Raw genomic sequence first — 20,326 nt, forward strand, 5'->3', positions numbered from 1 at the left:
AATTCCTGAGAGGTTTTTGTTTATTAGTTTTTTTTTTGAAAAGTGCAACCAACTGGTGTAATAAGATGCAGATCCTCCTCACATTCCCCCATCACGGCAAATAGCTTAAAGCATGCATAAGTTAGGAGCGCTGGGGAATAAGGAAGAGATTGGAGTATTGTGCACAGCTCTGGTCTCCATATTATAAAAAGGATATACAGGCACTGGTGAATGTACAAAAAAGATTCACAAAGATAATACCAGGACTGAGAGGATATACTTATCAGGAATGGCTGAACAGGCTAGAAAAGATAAGGCTCAGGGATAACCTGATAGGGTCTTTAAGATTATGAAAGAGTTTGATGGGGTAGATGGGGAGAAAATGTTACCACTTGTGGGGAGTCCAAAACTAGAGGTCATAAATATAAGGTAGTCGCTAATAAATCCAATAGGGAATTCAGGAGAAACTTCTTTACCCGAAGAGTGGTAAGAATGTGGAACGCACTACCACAAGGAATAGTTAAGGCAAATAGCATAGATGCATTTAAATGGAAGCTAGATAAGCACGAGGGTGAAAGGAATAGAAGGATATGCTGATTGGGTTATACGAAGAGGGGTGGGAGGAGGCTTGTGTGGAGCATAAACACCTGCATAGACCAGTTGGGCCCAACAGCCTGTTTCTGGGCTGTAGACTCGATGTAATTTAAAATGTGCACGTCGACCAACACCATTATCATACATGACAACAACTTGCATTTCTATAGCACATTTAACGTAGTAAAATATCCCAAGGCACTTCACAGGAGTGTAATCAGACAAAAATTGACACCAGGCCAAAGGAGATATTAGGACAGGTGACAAAAGCTTGGTCAAAGAGGTAGGTTTTAAAGGAGCGTTTTAAAGGAGAGGGGTGGAGAGACATAGAAAATAGGAGCAGGAGTAGGTCAGTTGACCCTTCGAGATAGAGGCTGATCCTCTATCTCAATACCATATTCCCACTCTCCCCCCATACCCCTTGATGCCTTCTGTGTCTAGAAATCTATCTAGCTCCTTCTTAAATATATTCAGTGACTTGGCCCCAACAGCCTTCTGTGGTAGAGAATTCCACAGGTTCACCACCCTGAGTGAAGAAATTTCTCATCTCAGTCCTAAATGTCTTACCCCGTATCTTGAGACTGTGACCCCTCATTCTGGACCCCCCAGCCAGGGGAAACATCCTCCCTGCATCCAGTCTGTCTAGCCCTGTCAGAATTTTATATGTTTCAATGAGATCCCCTCTCATTCTTCTAAACGCGAGTGAATACAGGCCAAGTCGACCCAATCTCTCCTCATATGACAGTCCTTCCATTGCAGGCATCAGTCTGGTGAACCTTCACTGCACTCCCTCTATGGCAAGTATATCCTTTCTTAAGTAAGGAGACCAAAACTGCACACAATACTCCAGGTGTGATCTCACCAAGACCCTGTATAACTGCAGTAAGACATCCTCGCTCCTGTACTCAAATCCTCTTGCAAGGCCAACATACCATTTGCCTTCCTCACTGCTTGCTGCACCTGCATGTTTGCTTTCAGTGACCGGTGTACAAGGACACCCAGGTCCCTTTCTACATCAACATTCCCTAATCTATCCCCATTTAAATAATACTCTGCCTTTCTGTTTTTCTTTCGAAGTGGATAACTTCACATTTATCCACATTATACTGCATCTGCCATGTATCTGCCCAGAGACAGAGAGGTTTAGGCAGGGAATTCTAGAGCTCAGGGCCTAGACAGCTGAAGGCACCTCCAGCAATGGTGGGGTGAAGGAAGTGGAGAATGCGCAAGTGGCCAGAGTTGGAGGAACGCAGAGATCTGGGAGGGTTGTAGGGATGAAGGATATTACAGAGATAGGGAGGGCCAAGGCCATGGGGAGATTTGAACACAAGATGAGAATTTTAAAATCGAGGCATTGCTGGACCAGGTGCCAATATAGGTCAACGAGCACAAGGGTGGTGGGTGAATGCAGCAGCATTTATATGAGCAAGGACAAGGCCATCTACTGATTGCCAAAAGAACAGGACAAGAAAAATAAAGCTGGAGGGAAAAACTAGGATAGAAGGAAAATTTAAGCATTTGCCACAGTGAGATGCAAAAGGAACTTCCTTGGCCTAGCCTAAAGTAAAATCAGAAGGCACCAACTTCGTAGAACAACCTAACACATGGATCTACAATTACTCAAACCTGCCGATTCGGTCAGTTAAGCATAAAGAACAGTATTTTTTTAAGCTCAGATGAAATCAAAATGGAAGGGCAAGTCTTCTGGTTACATTTTAAAGCAGGATTACATAGTAACATTTTGCCGAGGATCACAAGCCCTTTAACTGTACATCCTGGTTTTAGCAACAGCCCCAGAGCTGGTGGACTGTGAATGGTACAGTATGTATGCTGAGGACTGCAGGTAAGGAGTAAGTGGGCTGCAAGGGGCCCCAGGCCACATCATCAGTATCAGGCTCTTAAGGCAAAATCTGGGTATGGTAGTGTAGTGGTTGGTTATGTTACTGGACATGTAAACTGAGACCTGGACTGATAAGCCAGGGAGCATGAGTTCAAATCCCACCATGGCAGTTTGAGAATTTGAATTCTGGAAATAAAAAGCTTGTATCAATGAAGTTGTCAGATTGTCATAAAACCCCAACTGGTTCGCTGATGTCCTTTAGGGAAGGAACCCTTACCCAGTCTGGCCTATATGTGACTCCAGTTCCACAGCAACGTGATTTGACTCTTAACTGCCCTCTGAAGTGGTCTAGCAAGCCACTACCAGCAGTTCAACAAGAAGTCCCACCATCACCTTCTCTGGGCTACTAGGGATGGACAATGTTAGCCTTGCCAGCGAGAATGAATGAATGAAAAAAATACGTATATTAACCAATATTAGCCAAATTCACATGGTCCAAAAACTTTTATCAATGGGTCAAATAGGTTGGATCAAGTGTTCAGAACCAGCAACTCAAATTTCTCCATTAAAATTTAAATTGCATCTTACAGAAGGATCCAATTGATCATTAGTGACACCTCGCAGGATGGCTTTTAGCGGTCTCTTCATAAAAGGAGCTAGACAGAACAAGGCTTCCAGGTAATAGCCAATGGATCGCTGGAGATGGCAATCATGTTCAACTGTTCCCCCGTGTAGAAGACCAGGTTGATAATAAAGTGTAGTACCTGAAGGAAAAAAAGTGATCCGTCAAAATGTCATCTTTAATTCAAATATTAAAAAATAATTAACAAAATCTGGTATCCTGGAGGACCCATACACGGTTACATCAAATTAGACAGATTCATGTCTCCCACTTATCTACACACCACTGGCACTACACACCAACAAGTGTCTGGCACTTCCCCATGGCTAAGAAGGGGAAAGAGTGAAGAGGAGAGTAAAGGTATCAGGGTACTGTCACTAGGTTGTTGTCATTCATCTTACAACCAGCTTAGACTGGCAACGGTGAAGGCAGGTCTTGCACTTTATCAGCTATAGTTGATCGACTGGCCGAGGAGGTTGGTGGTAGGCAAACTGGGAAAAAAAAGAGCATACAACAAACGGGCCATGCTGGTGAACTCCTTGATATAGTTGGCTTGACAGCACAATGGACTATGGAACACTGGCTCAAATACCAGATACAGACAGGCAACAGCCTTCCTTCCAGCAAACAATAAAGAACCCAGGCAACAGGAGGAAAATCCCTTTTAAAATCACCCAGTTGCTAACAGCTGGTGTCAGATAGGAGAAAAGTTCCAGGTCAAAACTCCATTGATGTTTTCATGTAATCGAGGATAAGGACGTTAACATTGGTGAATGGGGCCTTCTCTTCTCTACTTGTGTTGCAAGTCATAGGTATCAAGCCCTCCCAGATCAGGTATAGTATACAGGAGTGATGCAGAGCAAAGAACTCAAGTTTCATTTGTTCTGCCCAAAAATGTGCTTTAACCCCAACCTCAGAAAAGCACCCCATATGCTTTATGATCTTCCTCCCTCCCTCCCTCCCACACCATCCTAAGCCTTCAAATGAGATTGCTAAATTGTTAATTTGTGCCAAATTACTGACAACTTGTACAGTGAACCTACGCTAACTAGAAAACATAAAACTGAAATATTCAGCAGGTCAGACAGCAGTTATGTAAAACAGAAATCGACAATCTGGTTTTAGACCCTTCCTCAGGACTGGAAGACATTACAGGTAAAGAACATTTAAAAAGGAACAGAACAATGAGAAAAACACACGCACAAGAAAATAATTAGAATGACCTGTGAGGAGAACAGGAGATGGGCAAATGGCAGAAATCCTAGCAGACAATGTAATGAGCAAAATAAAAGACATATAGAACACAGAAATGTGTGAATAGCTAAAAGGGAGATAAGTGGAAAGGGAAGCATGAAAAAGTGGCAATATTGTGCATGTGTATGCATGCTTTCCCTTGTTCTGTTTGTTTTTAAAAGCTGTTCATCTGCATTGTTGTCCATTCCAGAGTTAAAAATTATTTTTTTTTTACAAATCATTTTTTTTTAAAGTCATTTGGCTGGTACATTCCCATTCAACTGATTTACAAGAGTTAATTCTACTCTTTGTTTTGTAAGGTATTTCTTAATGCCAATTAAGAATCTGCTGATGACAAGAAAGTCAATTGGTATTTTCTAGGGTTGCAGCACTGAAGTTTCTGCAGTTGGTGCTTCAACTTCACTTCATGTAAACCCAATTTTATTTTTGCTTAAATACATCTAAACAAAGAGATCCCTGCATTTATATAGTGCCTTGTCACATTATCAGAATGTCAAAGTAATTCACACAGTGAATTTGCTTAAGTATAGGCTCATATCGGACTATTTCAGAAGAAATGGAAGCCTACGGGAAGTGAAGTTTGCCTCAATAAGGCTCTCTTTTACTACATTCAGTGCACCTTAACAAGGTTTGAACGAGTGAGCAAGCACAACTGTTTCTGCCTGAAATAAAGAGAGAACTTAAGACGCTATAACCAGCAACTTGAAATTGACGCTAATACAAATGGATAATGGTTATCGCTTTTGGCCGATATAAGCGATGGCCCGTTTTAAACAGTGGAAACTGTATTTTGCTTTTTGTTTACACTAACTACCAACTGGGTTCAGATTGTCTCTCATTCCACATAGAATGTTTATGATGAGAGACAACATCCCATGTACCCAATGTGTTGGTCAGATCCCATTCGGGGTACTGTATGTAGTTTTGGAAGAATGATCACAGAATTATATTATTGCCCTGGTACAGAGGATAACTTTTCTTTAGGAGAGACACTTTCAGGTAACCTTACTGAAACTTTCAAGATCATGAAGGGAACTGTCAAAAATGAATGCCAGCAATGTTTGCTAATTACATGTACCAAGGTAAAAATTAGGAAAAGAAAGACATGCATTTATATAGCATCTTATTACATTTCTCAAAGAACTGTAAATCATTGGCTGTTTCTAAGTGCAGTGACCATTATGTAGGCAAGCTGAGCAGCAAGATTCCAAAAGCTGCACTGAAATTAATCTGCTTTTGGTAATGTTAGTTGAGGGAATAATGTTAACCATCAGCTGAAGCCCCTGCTCTTCTTCAATCTTTAACATCCACCCAAGCCACTGAATAAGTAGAAGGAACCTCAATTTAATGTCTCATTCTGAGTACTGTATTGAAGTGTCACCTTAGATAAGCTGCTCAAGTCCTGGTGTCGGCTTGAATCCACAATCCTCTGCCGAAGGATGAGCACACTACTAACTGAGCCAAGTAGTGCTACCAACTGAACCAAGTTGACACTTAGGATACTCTGAGTAAGAAGGGAAGACAGGTGGAACATTTTCATCCAAAGGGTCAAAGAGTTCTGGAGTAAGTTACCTGAAAAAGCCATTGAATTGGATAAAAATGTGTATGAGTCAATTAGTTGCATTTCTGGAGAGATAAGGGATTGAAGATTGTGGGCATTACCTCTCAGCTATACAACTTCAACCACTTAAATACCCAACACTTCAAAATCACTTCAGCGGTAGATTTTTGGTTTAAGTTGCTCGGTGCTAAGTTTTTCACTGTGTCTAATATTGTAGTTGCCACTGAATATTGCTGCAGCCAACATAACATTTATACTGAAACCTTTATAGAACTTTAGTCAATCTCCCCCGACATTACACATGGCAAGTGAAGGCCAAGGATAGTCTTCAGGTGAAAAGGGGTGTAGGGGCAGGGGATAATACACCAAGCTGTATAGACATAATTTAGGCCCTGTTTTAAAGTCATACATTCTGTCCTTAGTTTCACTCTGACAAAACTTATGACAGTTTGGGGAGTAGAGTTGATTGCAGTACAGGATGATGAGCAGGAAAGCACAAATGAGGTGCTGCAGTGCCACCATTGGCAGGAGGATGTAATTACAGTGTGGCAGGTTTACGTAAACAGTTTCCATTATAAATATGGACACAGGAAGTGCAGACAGATGTTAAGACTTTTTTTTGATATGTATAGAATTTGTCAGTCTAGTCTATATTACTTGAATAAAGTACCTTAAGATCTGAGGGAAAGTAGTTTAGTCTGAAAAAGATGCCAGGCATGGCTCAATGGTAGCACTCTTGCCTTGGAGTCAGAATCCTGTGGGTTCAGGTCCCACTCCAAAGACTGGAGCACAAAATCTAGGCTGACACCCTAGTGGAGTACTAAGGGAGTGCTGTCTTTCGGGGGAGATGTTAGAGCAGACAGAGCCAGTTTCTCAGGTGAACGTGAAAGATCCCACTGCACTATATTCAGAGGAGATGGGGAGTTCTCCCCGGTCTCCTGGAACATTATTTATCCCTCAAACAAAATCACTAAAAAATCTGGTAATTGCGACATTGCATTGCTGTTTGTTGGACCTTGCTGTGCACAAATTGGCTGCCACGTTTCCTACATAACAACAGTGACTACACTTTTTTTTTTATTCGTTCATGAGATGTGGGCATCGCTGGCAAGGCCAGCATTTATTGCCCATCCCTAATTGCCTTTGAGAAGGTGGTGATGAGCTGCATTCTTGAACCGCTGCAGTCCGTGCGGTGAAGGTTCTCCCATTGTGCTGTTAGGTAGGGAGTTCCAGGATTTTGACCCAGCGACGATGAAGGAACGGCGATATATTTCCAAGTCAGGATGGTGTATGACTTGGAGGGGAACGTGCAGGTGGTGTTGTTTCCATATGCCTGCTGCCCTTGTCGTTCTAGGTGGCAGAGGTCACGGGTTTGGGAGATGCTACTGAAGAAGCCTTAGCAAGTCGCTGCAGTGCATCTTGTAGATGGTACACACTGCAGCCACGGTGTGCGGGTGGTGGAGGGAGTGAATGGATGGGGTGCCAATCAAGCGGGCTGCTTTGTCCTGGATGGTTTAGCGCTTCTTGAGTGTTGTTGGAGCTGCACTCATCCACACAAGTGGAGAGCATTCCATCACACTCCTCACTTGTGCCTTGTAGATGGTGGAAAGGCTTTGGGGGGTCAGGAGGTGAGTCACTCGCCGCAGAATACCCAGCCTCTGACCTGTTCTTGTAGCCACAGTATTTATATGGCTGGTCCAGTTAAGTTTCTGGTCAATGATGACCCCAGGATGTTGATGGTGGGGGATTCGGCGATGGTAATGCCGTTGAATGTCAAGGGGAGGTGGTTAGATTCTCTCGTTAGAGATGGTCATTGCCCGGCACTTGTCTGGCGCGAATGTTACTTGCCACTTATCAGCCCAAGCCTGGATGTTGCATGCGGACACGGACTGCTTCATTATCTGAGGGGTTGCGAATGGATTTTAACACAGTGCAATCATGAGCAAACATCCTCACTTCTGACCTTATGATGAAGTGACAGTCATTGATGAAGCAGCTGAAGATGGTTGGGCCTAGGACACTGCCCTGAGGAACTCTTGCAGCAATGTCCTGGGGCTGAGATGATTGACCTCCAACAACCACTACCATCTTCCTTTGTGCTAGGTATGACTCCAACCACTGGAGAGTTTTCCCCGATTCCCATTGACTTCAATTTTACGAGGGCTCCTTGATGCCACACTCGGTCAAATGCTGCCTTGATGTCAAGGGCAGTCACTCACACCTCACCTCTGGAATTCAGCTCTTTTGTCCTTGTTTGGACCAAGGCTGCAATGAGGTCTGGAGCCGAGTGGTCCTGGCGGAACCCAAACTGAGCTACAGAGAGTAAGTTATCGGTAAGTAAGTGCCGCTTGATAGCACTGTCGACGACACCTTCCATCACTTTGCTGATTGAGAGTAGACTGATGGGGCGGTAATTGGCCGGAATGGATTTGTCCTGCTTTTTGTGGACAGGGCATACCTGGGCAATTTTCCACTTTGTTGGGTAGATGCCAGCGTTGTAGCTGTGCTGGAACAGCTTGGCTCGAGGCATGGCTCGTTCTGGAGCACAAGTCTTCAGCCCCACAGCTGGGATGTTGTCGGGACCATAGCCTTTGCTGCATCCAGTGCACTCAGCTGTTTCTTGGTATCATGTGGAGTGAATCAAATTAGCTGAAGACTGGCTTCTGTGATGGTGGGGATATCGGGAGGAGGCTGAAACGGATCATCCACTCGGCACTTCTGGCTTAAGATGGTTGCAAACGCTTCTGCCTTGTCTTTTGCACTCATGTGCTGGGCTCCGCCATCACTGAGGATGGGGCTGTTCATGGAGCCTCCTCCTCCCGTTAGTTGTTTAATTGTCCACCACCATTCACGACTGTAGAGCTTTGATCTGATTGGCTGTAAGATGCTTTGGGATGTTATGAGGTCTTGTTATGCCCCAAGTTGCTTTGGGACGTCCTGAGATTGTGAAAGGCGCTATATAAAGGCAAGTTCTTTCTTTAAGAGAAGAAAAGCAGTACCATCTCTTGAATATTACATGTGCCGACAAACCTTTTTATCATATATTCTTATTCTCAGAATCCTGCAGGGCAACAAGACGAATGGATCATCCACAAGAGTGCACAATCGAAACTGCTTCAAAGAGCTATCAGAATTGAACAGTTATTGCTTTTGTTGGAAAAACAAGTTCAGTACAACATTTTTAAATAGACTGCAGTTTAACAATCAACCTTGACAACACGATATGGCATCTTGTTCTTACGCAGTACAGGATCAACTGTACCCAAATGCAACAGGCCTAATATAGCTTAAGACAGATAACATCTGAAGAAGTAAATTAAAGCTCATTCACAGATTATAAATATTATAATCAAGTCAAGTAAGTTTATCACCAGAGGTTTTTTTCCCCCAACAGGAAAACAGCAACTTATGTTTTTATAGAACTCATTACATATGAAAAGCCAGGGCTGTGGGCAATGAGTGGACACCAAACCAGATGGGGAAGGAAAGCAAGAAAGAATTTTCATTTTTATAGCACCTTGATATCCAATGTCCCAAAGCACTTCACAACCAACGAATTACTTTTGTAGTGCACTTACAGTAAAGAAGAAAAAAGTTGCATTTATATAGCACTTTTCGCGACCTCAGAATGTCCCGAAGTGCTTTACAGCCAATTTGCACACAGCAAGGTCCTACAAACAGCACTGCGATAATGACCAGATAGTCTGTTTTAGTGGTTTTGGTTGAGGGATAAATAAATAGTGGTCAGGGAGAACTCCCCTGCTCTTCTAAATAGCGGGATCTTTTACGTTCACCTGAGAGGTGGAGCCTCAGTTTAACATCTTGTCCAAAAGGTGGCACTTCTGATGATGCAGTATTCCCCCAGTGCTGCACTAAAGTGTCAGCCTAGTTTATGTGCTCAAGTCACTGGAGTGGGCTTGAACCTATGAGCTCCTGGTTCAGAGGCGAGAGTGCTACCACTGAGACAAGGCCGACAAGACAGAGGAAAGGAACGGGGAATGCAAGAGCAAAGTCAAAGCTTATTAATGACTCATATTGAAAAAGTGTTTTTATGAGCAAAGTTGCACACTGTTGTTAACTGAATGCACAAGGGCCTCGAAATTCAGTGTTTGGACAATCCACATTTAGCCTTGCGCTACCATTTATCGGAGATAGATACGCAGGCTAAAAATAGCACTGGTACATAATATTACTTCACGTACTGACCATGCTTGCTACAAAGTTACAACGTTCTTTGTAGGATTTCATAGATGACATATTAAAAAGACTAGCAAATAACTTTTTTTTCTCTGAAGATACCTGGCCAGATTTCAGTGTAAAATCTCCCACATGCTAGCAGGAACCCCATACTGTCCAGAGGGCAGCTCAAGCTGAAGACCATAGCTGCTTATTTATAAAGAACTCACCAGTTTCATTTATTTCAATCCGGGATCCATTTGTTACTTTGTCCATCAACCGAATGAAGCTGGCTTCGAAATCTGTAAATGTAAGGAAAGGAAGTCATATAAAGACACCTAGATACGGTAAAAACATGTCAGCAATTTCATTTCCATTCTAGAATTTAAGAAAATCCTTCTTTGCCAAAGTTGTTTGCAACAGTTGAAGGCACACTAACTCTGATCTTTACACAGCAACTATTAGTGTTTCTGTAGCAGTGTAAGCAGGGAGCTGTGTTTACACGGCCTGCTCCCAACGCACACAGTGCAAGATGTGCACGTTTAAAGTCTTGCACAAAGTGTTGCTTACAGGCCTCTGGCTGCCAGTGAGATTTTGACTGACCAAGACAGCACACAAGTCAGCCAACTCCCTTGATCAGTAAATACTCAAATACGGGTCATCTTGTTTTTTTGTTTTTTAAAAAAGAGGCTAGATGTTGCACCACTATTTATACTGGCAACCAGCAAAGCCCGAACACACCATTTCTTGGAGGTTCGCCAACACCAATCCAACCAGTGTCAGAAGCTTTATACTGTACCATTACCCCCGTGCTCGCTGATCTACACTGGCTCCTGGTCCAGGAATGCCTCATTTTAAAATTTTCATCCTTTGTTTCAAATCCCTCCATGGCTTCTCTCCTCCCTATCTCTGTAACCTTCTCCAGCACTACAACTCTCCTAGATCTCTGCGCTCCTCCAATTCTTGCCTCTTGCGCATCCCCGATTTTAAATCGTTCTACCATTCGCAGCCGTGCCTTCAGCTGCCTAGGCCCTAAGCTCTGGAATTCCCTCCCTAAACCTCTCCGCCTCTCTCTCCTCTAAGATGCTACTTAAAATCTACCTCTTTGACTATGCTTTTGGTCACCTGTCCTACTATCTCCTTATGTGGCTCAGTGTCAAATTGTGTTTGATTAAGCTCCTGTGAAGCGCCTTGGGACGTTTTACTACGTTAAAGGTGCTATATAAATGCAAGTTGTTGCTATACGTTTAGATACTGGTCCAGTGCAAGATTTCCAATGCCCCAGTCAAAGGTGCAGTGTAAACCCAGCATTAGATTCTGGTTGTAATATTGTGACAAGCGCAAATGGTTCTCACTCAGACCAGCACAGACTCTCAACAAATCAAGTGGACTTCAAAAAAAATAACTCTAAACTCAAGTGTCATCAGGTTTATTTTGGTACCAATGTGCTGTGGGAAGAAATTACATTTAAACCAACAGATTTTAAAGTTGTGCCAATACTTTGTGTGATACTATTAAATCATCGCATCAAAAATTCCCCCACCATAACCAGTGCTTCACCCTGGCCAATATATAGTTCAAAATATAATTTCTAGACACTTTCTAATCCTGAAAGACAAAATCTCTATCTAATTGTATTGCTTGGGGTGGAGGTTTCGACAGTTTAAGCCATTACACGAGTCCCCGGATCATAGAGGGGCCATAAAACAATTTCACACAGTAGGCAAGGTCATCAGATTCCCTTATTTGTTACTAGAACATTATTTCTGTTGCATATATTAATGAAGTGTTCAGTGCGATGATAGCACTGTTTCCCTTTAAAGGAAATGGAGCAGTCAAGTGAGCACACAGCAAGGTACAATGGCCTCCTTCTGTGCTGTATTCTATGATTTAAGCAGACGTAGTGTGAATGTTAGACTTCATTGAAATGCTTACGGCAACACTATCAAAAATTAGTTCAGTATTTCCTCCCTCCCCACCACACAAACAAAATAAAAGGGATTGCAGGAGACAAGCATCGACAAACTGATACACCTTACAATGGAGAAACCTCATCAGTCTCCGCATCATGAACGCCAAAATTAACCCAGGACAGGGACACTTCTTTTTATTCGTTCATGGGATGTGGGCATCGCTGGCATTTATTGCCCATCCCTAATTGCCCTTGAGAAGGTGGTGGTGAGCTGCCTTCTTGAACCGCTGCAGTCCGTGTGGTGACGGTTCTCCCACAGTGCTGTTAGGAAGGGAGTTCCAGAATTTTGACCCAGCGACGATGAAGGAACGGCGATAAATTTCCAAGTCGGGATGGTGTGTAACTTGGAGGGGAACGTGCAGGTGGTGGTGTTCCCATGTGCCTGCTGCTCTTGTCCTTGAAGTATTGGGGGGGGGGGCTTTCTGGGAACCAGATAGAATTGACACCAAAAGAAAATATGAAGTTTTTAAATTGCATTGAGGAAGCTCCTTCCTTTCAATATCCTCACCCCCCCCCGACTATATATATTTTTAATGTTGCTGCGGTCTGTGTAACTCGTGCCAGGAAGCTGTCGGAGACACGTGTAAGATTAGATGTTGCAACCTCCTGTGACTAAAATGCACCAAGAATCCAGCCTAGTTTGAGAGAGGCAGGGAAGCTAATAAATGAACATTTAAAAAAAAACACGTATCCCTCCCTCTCGACAGCAAAAACAACACTTCGCAAGTCCATTCGCAAAATGTCCAAGAAATAAAACAAAACACAGATACAGATGGGAGGTCTGCCAGAAACACAGCGACACCAGCCTGCTAGTGTGCGTTCTCCTAACCGATATAAGGCAACAAAAAAAACACATTCCCAGTGTTTAAAACTAAACAGAAATCAGGAGGAGGGGGGAGGGGGGAGGGGGGGGTTTAATTCAGATGCAAACTTTTCTTTGCACGAAGAAAAATCTAAATTTGTCTTTAAAAACCAGACCCCCCCCCCTCCCTCCCGAAGTTAAAGATCACGAGGCATTAGGTTGCAATGGACCGTCAGCAAACACACTCCACAGTCACAAAACAAATGCATTAAACATTGCAGATAATGCAAAAAAAAAGTGAATTGCAAAGAAAAGATACAGGATGGCGACGTGTGTCAGTGCATTCGGTAAACTGGGCGACAAATATAACTTTAAATAGTAAGTGCGTGTTGCTGGAGGGAGGGGAGACCCGTCCGTGCCTTGTCTGCCTCCAGCCTGTTCGCACACTCACCCCGCAGGCCCGGGTTCAGCTCCTGGCTCCTGATCGCCGTGATCCGCACGGCCCGCCCGCTCAGGGCCGACAGCACCAGCCTCATCCGCAGGGAGCGGGAACCTTCCCAGCGCAGCGCCCGGCCGCTCCTCGCCATCTTCCTGCAGCTCTGACCGGGAGAGCACGTGGTGCACAGGACAGACTCAAACCCCACCCCCCCCGGGACAGGACAGACTCAAACCCCACCCCCCCCCCCCGGGACAGGACAGACTCAAACCCCACCCCCCCCCCGGGACAGGACAGACTCAAACCCCACCCCCCCCCGGGACAGGACAGACTCAAACCCCACCCCCCCCCCGGGACAGGACAGACTCAAACCCCCCCCCCCGGACAGGACAGACTCAAACCCCACCCCCCCCCCGGGACAGGACAGACTCAAACCCCACCCCCCCCGGGACAGGACAGACTCAAACCCCACCCCCCCCGGGACAGGACAGACTCAAACCCCCCCCCCCGGACAGGACAGACTCAAACCCCACCCCCCCCCCGGGACAGGACAGACTCAAACCCCACCCCCCCCGGGACAGGACAGACTCAAACCCCACCCCCCCCGGGACAGGACAGACTCAAACCCCACCCCCCCCGGGACAGGACAGACTCAAACCCCACCCCCCCCCCCGGGACAGGACAGACTCAAACCCCACCCCCCCCCCCCGGGACAGGACAGACTCAAACCCCACCCCCCCCCCCGGGACAGGACAGACTCAAACCCCACCCCCCCCGGGACAGGACAGACTCAAACCCCACCCCCCCCGGGACAGGACAGACTCAAACCCCACCCCCCCCGGGACAGGACAGACTCAAACCCCACCCCCCCCCGGGACAGGACAGACTCAAACCCCACCCCCCCCCCGGGACAGGACAGACTCAAACCCCACCCCCCCCGGGACAAGACAGACTCAAACCCCACCCCCCCCCCGGGACAGGACAGACTCAAACCCCACCCCCCCCGGACAGGACAGACTCAAACCCCACCCCCCCCCGGGACAGGACAGACTCAAACCCCACCCCCCCCGGGACAGGACAGACTCAAACCCCACCCCCCCCGGGACAGGACAGACTCAAACCCCACCCCCCCCCGGGACAGGACAGACTCAAACCCCACCCCCCCCGGGACAGGACAGACTCAAACCCCACCCCCCCCCGGGACAGGACAGACTCAAACCCCACCCCCCCGGGACAGGACAGACTCAAACCCCACCCCCCCCGGGACAGGACAGACTCAAACCCCACCCCCCCCCCGGGACAGGACAGACTCAAACCCCACCCCCCCCCCCCCGGGACAGGACAGACTCAAACCCCACCCCCCCCCCGGGACAGGACAGACTCAAACCCCACCCCCCCCCCCGGGACAGGACAGACTCAAACCCCACCCCCCCCCCCGGGACAGGACAGACTCAAACCCCACCCCCCCCGGGACAGGACAGACTCAAACCCCACCCCCCCCCCGGGACAGGACAGACTCAAACCCCACCCCCCCCCCCCCCCGGGACAGGACAGACTCAAACCCCACCCCCCCCCCCGGGACAGGACAGACTCAAACCCCACCCCCCCCCCGGGACAGGACAGACTCAAACCCCACCCCCCCGGGACAGGACAGACTCAAACCCCACCCCCCCCCGGGACAGGACAGACTCAAACCCCACCCCCCCCCGGGACAGGACAGACTCAAACCCCACCCCCCCCGGGACAGGACAGACTCAAACCCCCCCCCCCCCCCGGGACAGGACAGACTCAAACCCCACCCCCCCCCAGGACAGGACAGACTCAAACCCCACCCCCCCCCGGGACAGGACAGACTCAAACCCCACCCCCCCCCCCCGGGACAGGACAGACTCAAACCCCACCCCCCCCCGGGACAGGACAGACTCAAACCCCACCCCCGCCGGGACAGGACAGACTCAAACCCCACCCCCCCGGGACAGGACAGACTCAAACCCCCCCCCCCCCCCGGGATAGGACAGACTCAAACCCCACCCCCCCGGGACAGGACAGACTCAAACCCCACCCCCCCCGGGACAGGACAGACTCAAACCCCACCCCCCCGGGACAGGACAGACTCAAACCCCACCCCCCCCCCGGGACAGGACAGACTCAAACCCCACCCCCCCCGGGACAGGACAGACTCAAACCCCACCCCCCCCCGGGACAGGACAGACTCAAACCCCACCCCCCCCCCGGGACAGGACAGACTCAAACCCCACCCCCCCCCCCGGGACAGGACAGACTCAAACCCCACCCCCCCCCCCCCCCGGGACAGGACAGACTCAAACCCCACCCCCCCCCCGGGACAGGACAGACTCAAACCCCACCCCACCCCCGGGACAGGACAGACTCAAACCCCACCCCCCCCCCGGGACAGGACAGACTCAAACCCCACCCCCCCCCGGGACAGGACAGACTCAAACCCCACCCCCCCCCCCCCCCGGGACAGGACAGACTCAAACCCCACCCCCCCCCGGGACAGGACAGACTCAAACCCCACCCCCCCCGGGACAGGACAGACTCAAACCCCACCCCCCCCCCCGGGACAGGACAGACTCAAACCCCACCCCCCCCCCCCGGGACAGGACAGACTCAAACCCCACCCCCCCCCCCCGGGACAGGACAGACTCAAACCCCACCCCCCCCCCCGGGACAGGACAGACTCAAACCCCACCCCCCCCCCCCCCCCCGGGACAGGACAGACTCAAACCCCACCCCCCCCCCGGGACAGGACAGACTCAAACCCCACCCCCCCCCGGGACAGGACAGACTCAAACCCCACCCCCCCCCCCCGGGACAGGACAGACTCAAACCCCACCCCCCCCCCCGGGACAGGACAGACTCAAACCCCACCCCCCCCCGGGACAGGACAGACTCAAACCCCACCCCCCCCCCCCCGGGACAGGACAGACTCAAACCCCACCCCCCCCCCCGGGACAGGACAGACTCAAACCCCACCCCCCCCCCCGGGACAGGACAGACTCAAACCCCACCCCCCCCCGGGACAGGACAGACTCAAACCCCACCCCCCCCCCCCGGGACAGGACAGACTCAAACCCCACCCCCCCCCCGGGACAGGACAGACTCAAACCCCACCCCCCCCCCCCGGGACAGGACAGACTCAAACCCCACCCCCCCGGGACAGGACAGACTCAAACCCCACTCCCCCCCCCCCCCCGGGACAGGACAGACTCAAACCCCACCCCCCCCCCCGGGACAGGACAGACTCAAACCCCACCCCCCCCCCCCGGGACAGGACAGACTCAAACCCCACCCCCCCCCCCCGGGACAGGACAGACTCAAACCCCACCCCCCCCCCGGGACAGGACAGACTCAAACCCCACCCCCCCCCCCGGGACAGGACAGACTCAAACCCCACCCCCCCCCCGGGACAGGACAGACTCAAACCCCACCCCCCCCGGGACAGGACAGACTCAAACCCCACCCCCCCCCCCCGGGACAGGACAGACTCAAACCCCACCCCCCCGGGACAGGACAGACTCAAACCCCACCCCCCCGGGACAGGACAGACTCAAACCCCACCCCCCCCGGGACAGGACAGACTCGAACCCCACCCCCCAGGGACAGGACAGACTCAAACCCCACCCCCCCCCCCCCCGGGACAGGACAGACTCAAACCCCACCCCCCCCGGGACAGGACAGACTCAAACCCCACCCCCCCGGGACAGGACAGACTCAAACCCCACCCCCCCCCCGGGACAGGACAGACTCAAACCCCACCCCCCCCCCCCGGGACAGGACAGACTCAAACCCCACCCCCCCGGGACAGGACAGACTCAAACCCCACCCCCCCCGGGACAGGACAGACTCAAACCCCACCCCCCCCGGGACAGGACAGACTCAAACCCCACCCCCCCCGGGACAGGACAGACTCAAACCCCACCCCCCCCCCCGGGACAGGACAGACTCAAACCCCACCCCCCCCCCCCCGGGACAGGACAGACTCAAACCCCACCCCCCCGGGACAGGACAGACTCAAACCCCACCCCCCCGGGACAGGACAGACTCAAACCCCACCCCCCCCCCGGGACAGGACAGACTCAAACCCCAACCCCCCCCCCGGGACAGGACAGACTCAAACCCCACCCCCCCGGGACAGGACAGACTCAAACCCCACCCCCCCCGGGACAGGACAGACTCAAACCCCACCCCCCCCCCGGGACAGGACAGACTCAAACCCCACCCCCCCCGGGACAGGACAGACTCAAACCCCACCCCCCCCCCCCCGGGACAGGACAGACTCAAACACCACCCCCCCCCCCCCCCGGGACAGGACAGACTCAAACCCCACCCCCCCGGGACAGGACAGACTCAAACCCCACCCCCCCCGGGACAGGACAGACTCAAACCCCACCCCCCCGGGACAGGACAGACTCAAACCCCACCCCCCGGGACAGGACAGACTCAAACCCCACCCCCCCCGGGACAGGACAGACTCAAACCCCACCCCCCGGGACAGGACAGACTCAAACCCCACCCCCCCCGGGACAGGACAGACTCAAACCCCACCCCCCCCCCCGGGACAGGACAGACTCAAACCCCACCCCCCCGGGATAGGACAGACTCAAACCCCACCCCCCCCCGGGACAGGACAGACTCAAACCCCACCCCCCCGGGACAGGACAGACTCAAACCCCACCCCCCCCCAGGACAGGACAGACTCAAACCCCACCCCCCCGGGACAGGACAGATTCAAACCCCACCCCCCCCCCCCGGGACAGGACAGACTCAAACCCCACCCCCCCAGGACAGGACAGACTCAAACCCCACCCCCCCCCGGGACAGGACAGACTCAAGCCCCACCCCCCCCCGGGACAGGACAGACTCAAACCCCACCCCCCCGGGACAGGACAGACTCAAACCCCACCCCCCCGGGACAGGACAGACTCAAAACCCACCCCCCCCCCGGGACAGGACAGACTCAAACCCCACCCCCCCCCCCCCCGGGACAGGACAGACTCAAACCCCACCCCCCCCGGGACAGGACAGACTCAAACCCCACCCCCCCCCCGGGACAGGACAGACTCAAACCCCACCCCCCCGGGACAGGACAGACTCAAACCCCACCCCCCCCGGGACAGGACAGACTCAAACCCCACCCCCCCCTCCGGGACAGGACAGACGCAGACCCCACCCCCCCCCCCCCCGGGACAGGACAGACTCAAACCCCACCCCCCCCCCGGGACAGGACAGACTCAAACCCCACCCCCCCGGGACAGGACAGACTCAAACCCCACCCCCCCCGGGACAGGACAGACTCAAACCCCACCCCCCCCCCCGGGACAGGACAGACTCAAACCCCACCCCCCCGGGACAGGACAGAATCAAACCCCCCGCCCCCCCCCGGGACAGGACAGATTCAAACCCCACCCCCCCCGGGACAGGACAGACTCAAACCCCACCCCCCCCGGGACAGGACAGACTCAAAACCCACCCCCCCCCCCAGGACAGGACAGACTCAAACCCCACCCCCCCCCGGGACAGGACAGAATCAAACCCCACCCCCCCCCCCCCGGGACAGGACAGACTCAAACCCCACCCCCCCCGGAGACAGGACAGACTCAAACCCCACCCCCCCGGGACAGGACAGACTCAAACCCCACCCCCCACCGGGACAGGACAGACTCAAACCCCACCCCCCCGGGACAGGACAGACTCAAACCCCACCCCCCCCGGGACAGGACAGACTCAAACCCCACCCCCCCCCGGGACAGGACAGACTCAAACCCCACCCCCCCCCCGGGACAGGACAGACTCAAACCCCACCCCCCCCGGGACAGGACAGACTCAAACCCCACCCCCCCCGGGACAGGACAGACTCAAACCCCACCCCCCCCCCCCCCGGGACAGGACAGACTCAAACCCCACCCCCCCCCCGGGACAGGACAGACTCAAACCCCACCCCCCCCCCCCCCGGGACAGGACAGACTCAAACCCCACCCCCCCCCCCCCCCGGGACAGGACAGACTCAAACCCCACCCCCCCGGGACAGGACAGACTCAAACCCCACCCCCCCCGGGACAGTACAGACTCAAACCCCACCCCCCCCCCGGGACAGGACAGACTCAAACCCCACCCCCCCCGGGACAGGACAGACTCAAACCCCACCCCCCCCGGGACAGGACAGACTCAAACCCCACCCCCCCCCGGGACAGGACAGACTCAAACCCCACCCCCCCTCCGGGACAGGACAGACTCAAACCCCACCCCCCCGGGACAGGACAGACTCAAACCCCACCCCCCCCCGGGACAGGACAGACTCAAACCCCCCCCCCCCCCCCCCCCGGGACAGGACAGACTCAAACCCCACCCCCCCGGGACAGGACAGAATCAAACCCCCCGCCCCCCCCCCGGGACAGGACAGACTCAAACCCCACCCCCCCCGGGACAGGACAGACTCAAACCCCACCCCCCCCCGGGACAGGACAGACTCAAAACCCACCCCCCCCCCCCGGGACAGGACAGACTCAAACCCCACCCCCCCCGGGACAGGACAGAATCAAACCCCACCCCCCCGGGACAGGACAGTCTCAAACCCCACCCCCCACCGGGACAGGACAGACTCAAACCCCACCCCCCCGGGACAGGACAGACTCAAACCCCACCCCCCGGGACAGGACAGACTCAAACCCCACCCCCCCCGGGACAGGACAGACTCAAACCCCACCCCCCGGGACAGGACAGACTCAAACCCCACCCCCCCCGGGACAGGACAGACTCAAACCCCACCCCCCCCCCCGGGACAGGACAGACTCAAACCCCACCCCCCCCGGGATAGGACAGACTCAAACCCCACCCCCCCCGGGACAGGACAGACTCAAACCCCACCCCCCCGGGACAGGACAGACTCAAACCCCACGCCCCCCCAGGACAGGACAGACTCAAACCCCACCCCCCCGGGACAGGACAGATTCAAACCCCACCCCCCCCCCCCGGGACAGGACAGACTCAAACCCCACCCCCCCAGGACAGGACAGACTCAAACCCCACCCCCCCCGGGACAGGACAGACTCAAGCCCCACCCCCCCCA

General features: G+C 52.5%; 1 protein-coding gene across 3 annotated transcripts in view; it reads right to left on the reverse strand.

Moving 5' to 3' along the window:
• Positions 1-13,420, reverse strand: part of rcl1 (RNA terminal phosphate cyclase-like 1) — a 28,054-nt gene extending 14,634 nt beyond the window's left edge. The window contains exons 1-3 of one of the 3 annotated variants that reach the window (XM_067983427.1): positions 13,252-13,420; positions 10,257-10,328; positions 3,002-3,177 (exon numbers count right to left, since the gene is read on the reverse strand). In XM_067983427.1, the coding sequence (XP_067839528.1) occupies positions 3,002-3,177; positions 10,257-10,328; positions 13,252-13,387 (384 nt within the window). In that variant the 5' untranslated portion in view covers positions 13,388-13,420. Of the gene's footprint in view, positions 1-3,001; positions 3,178-5,670; positions 5,862-10,256; positions 10,329-13,251 lie in introns of those variants that run through there. The other 2 variants (XM_067983426.1, XM_067983428.1) reach the window with 2 other exon arrangements.
• Positions 13,421-20,326: the final 6,906 nt, after the last annotated feature.

The sequence above is a fragment of the Heptranchias perlo genome, chromosome 4 (assembly GCF_035084215.1).
Source record: "Heptranchias perlo isolate sHepPer1 chromosome 4, sHepPer1.hap1, whole genome shotgun sequence".
Lineage (NCBI taxonomy): Eukaryota > Metazoa > Chordata > Chondrichthyes > Hexanchiformes > Hexanchidae > Heptranchias > Heptranchias perlo.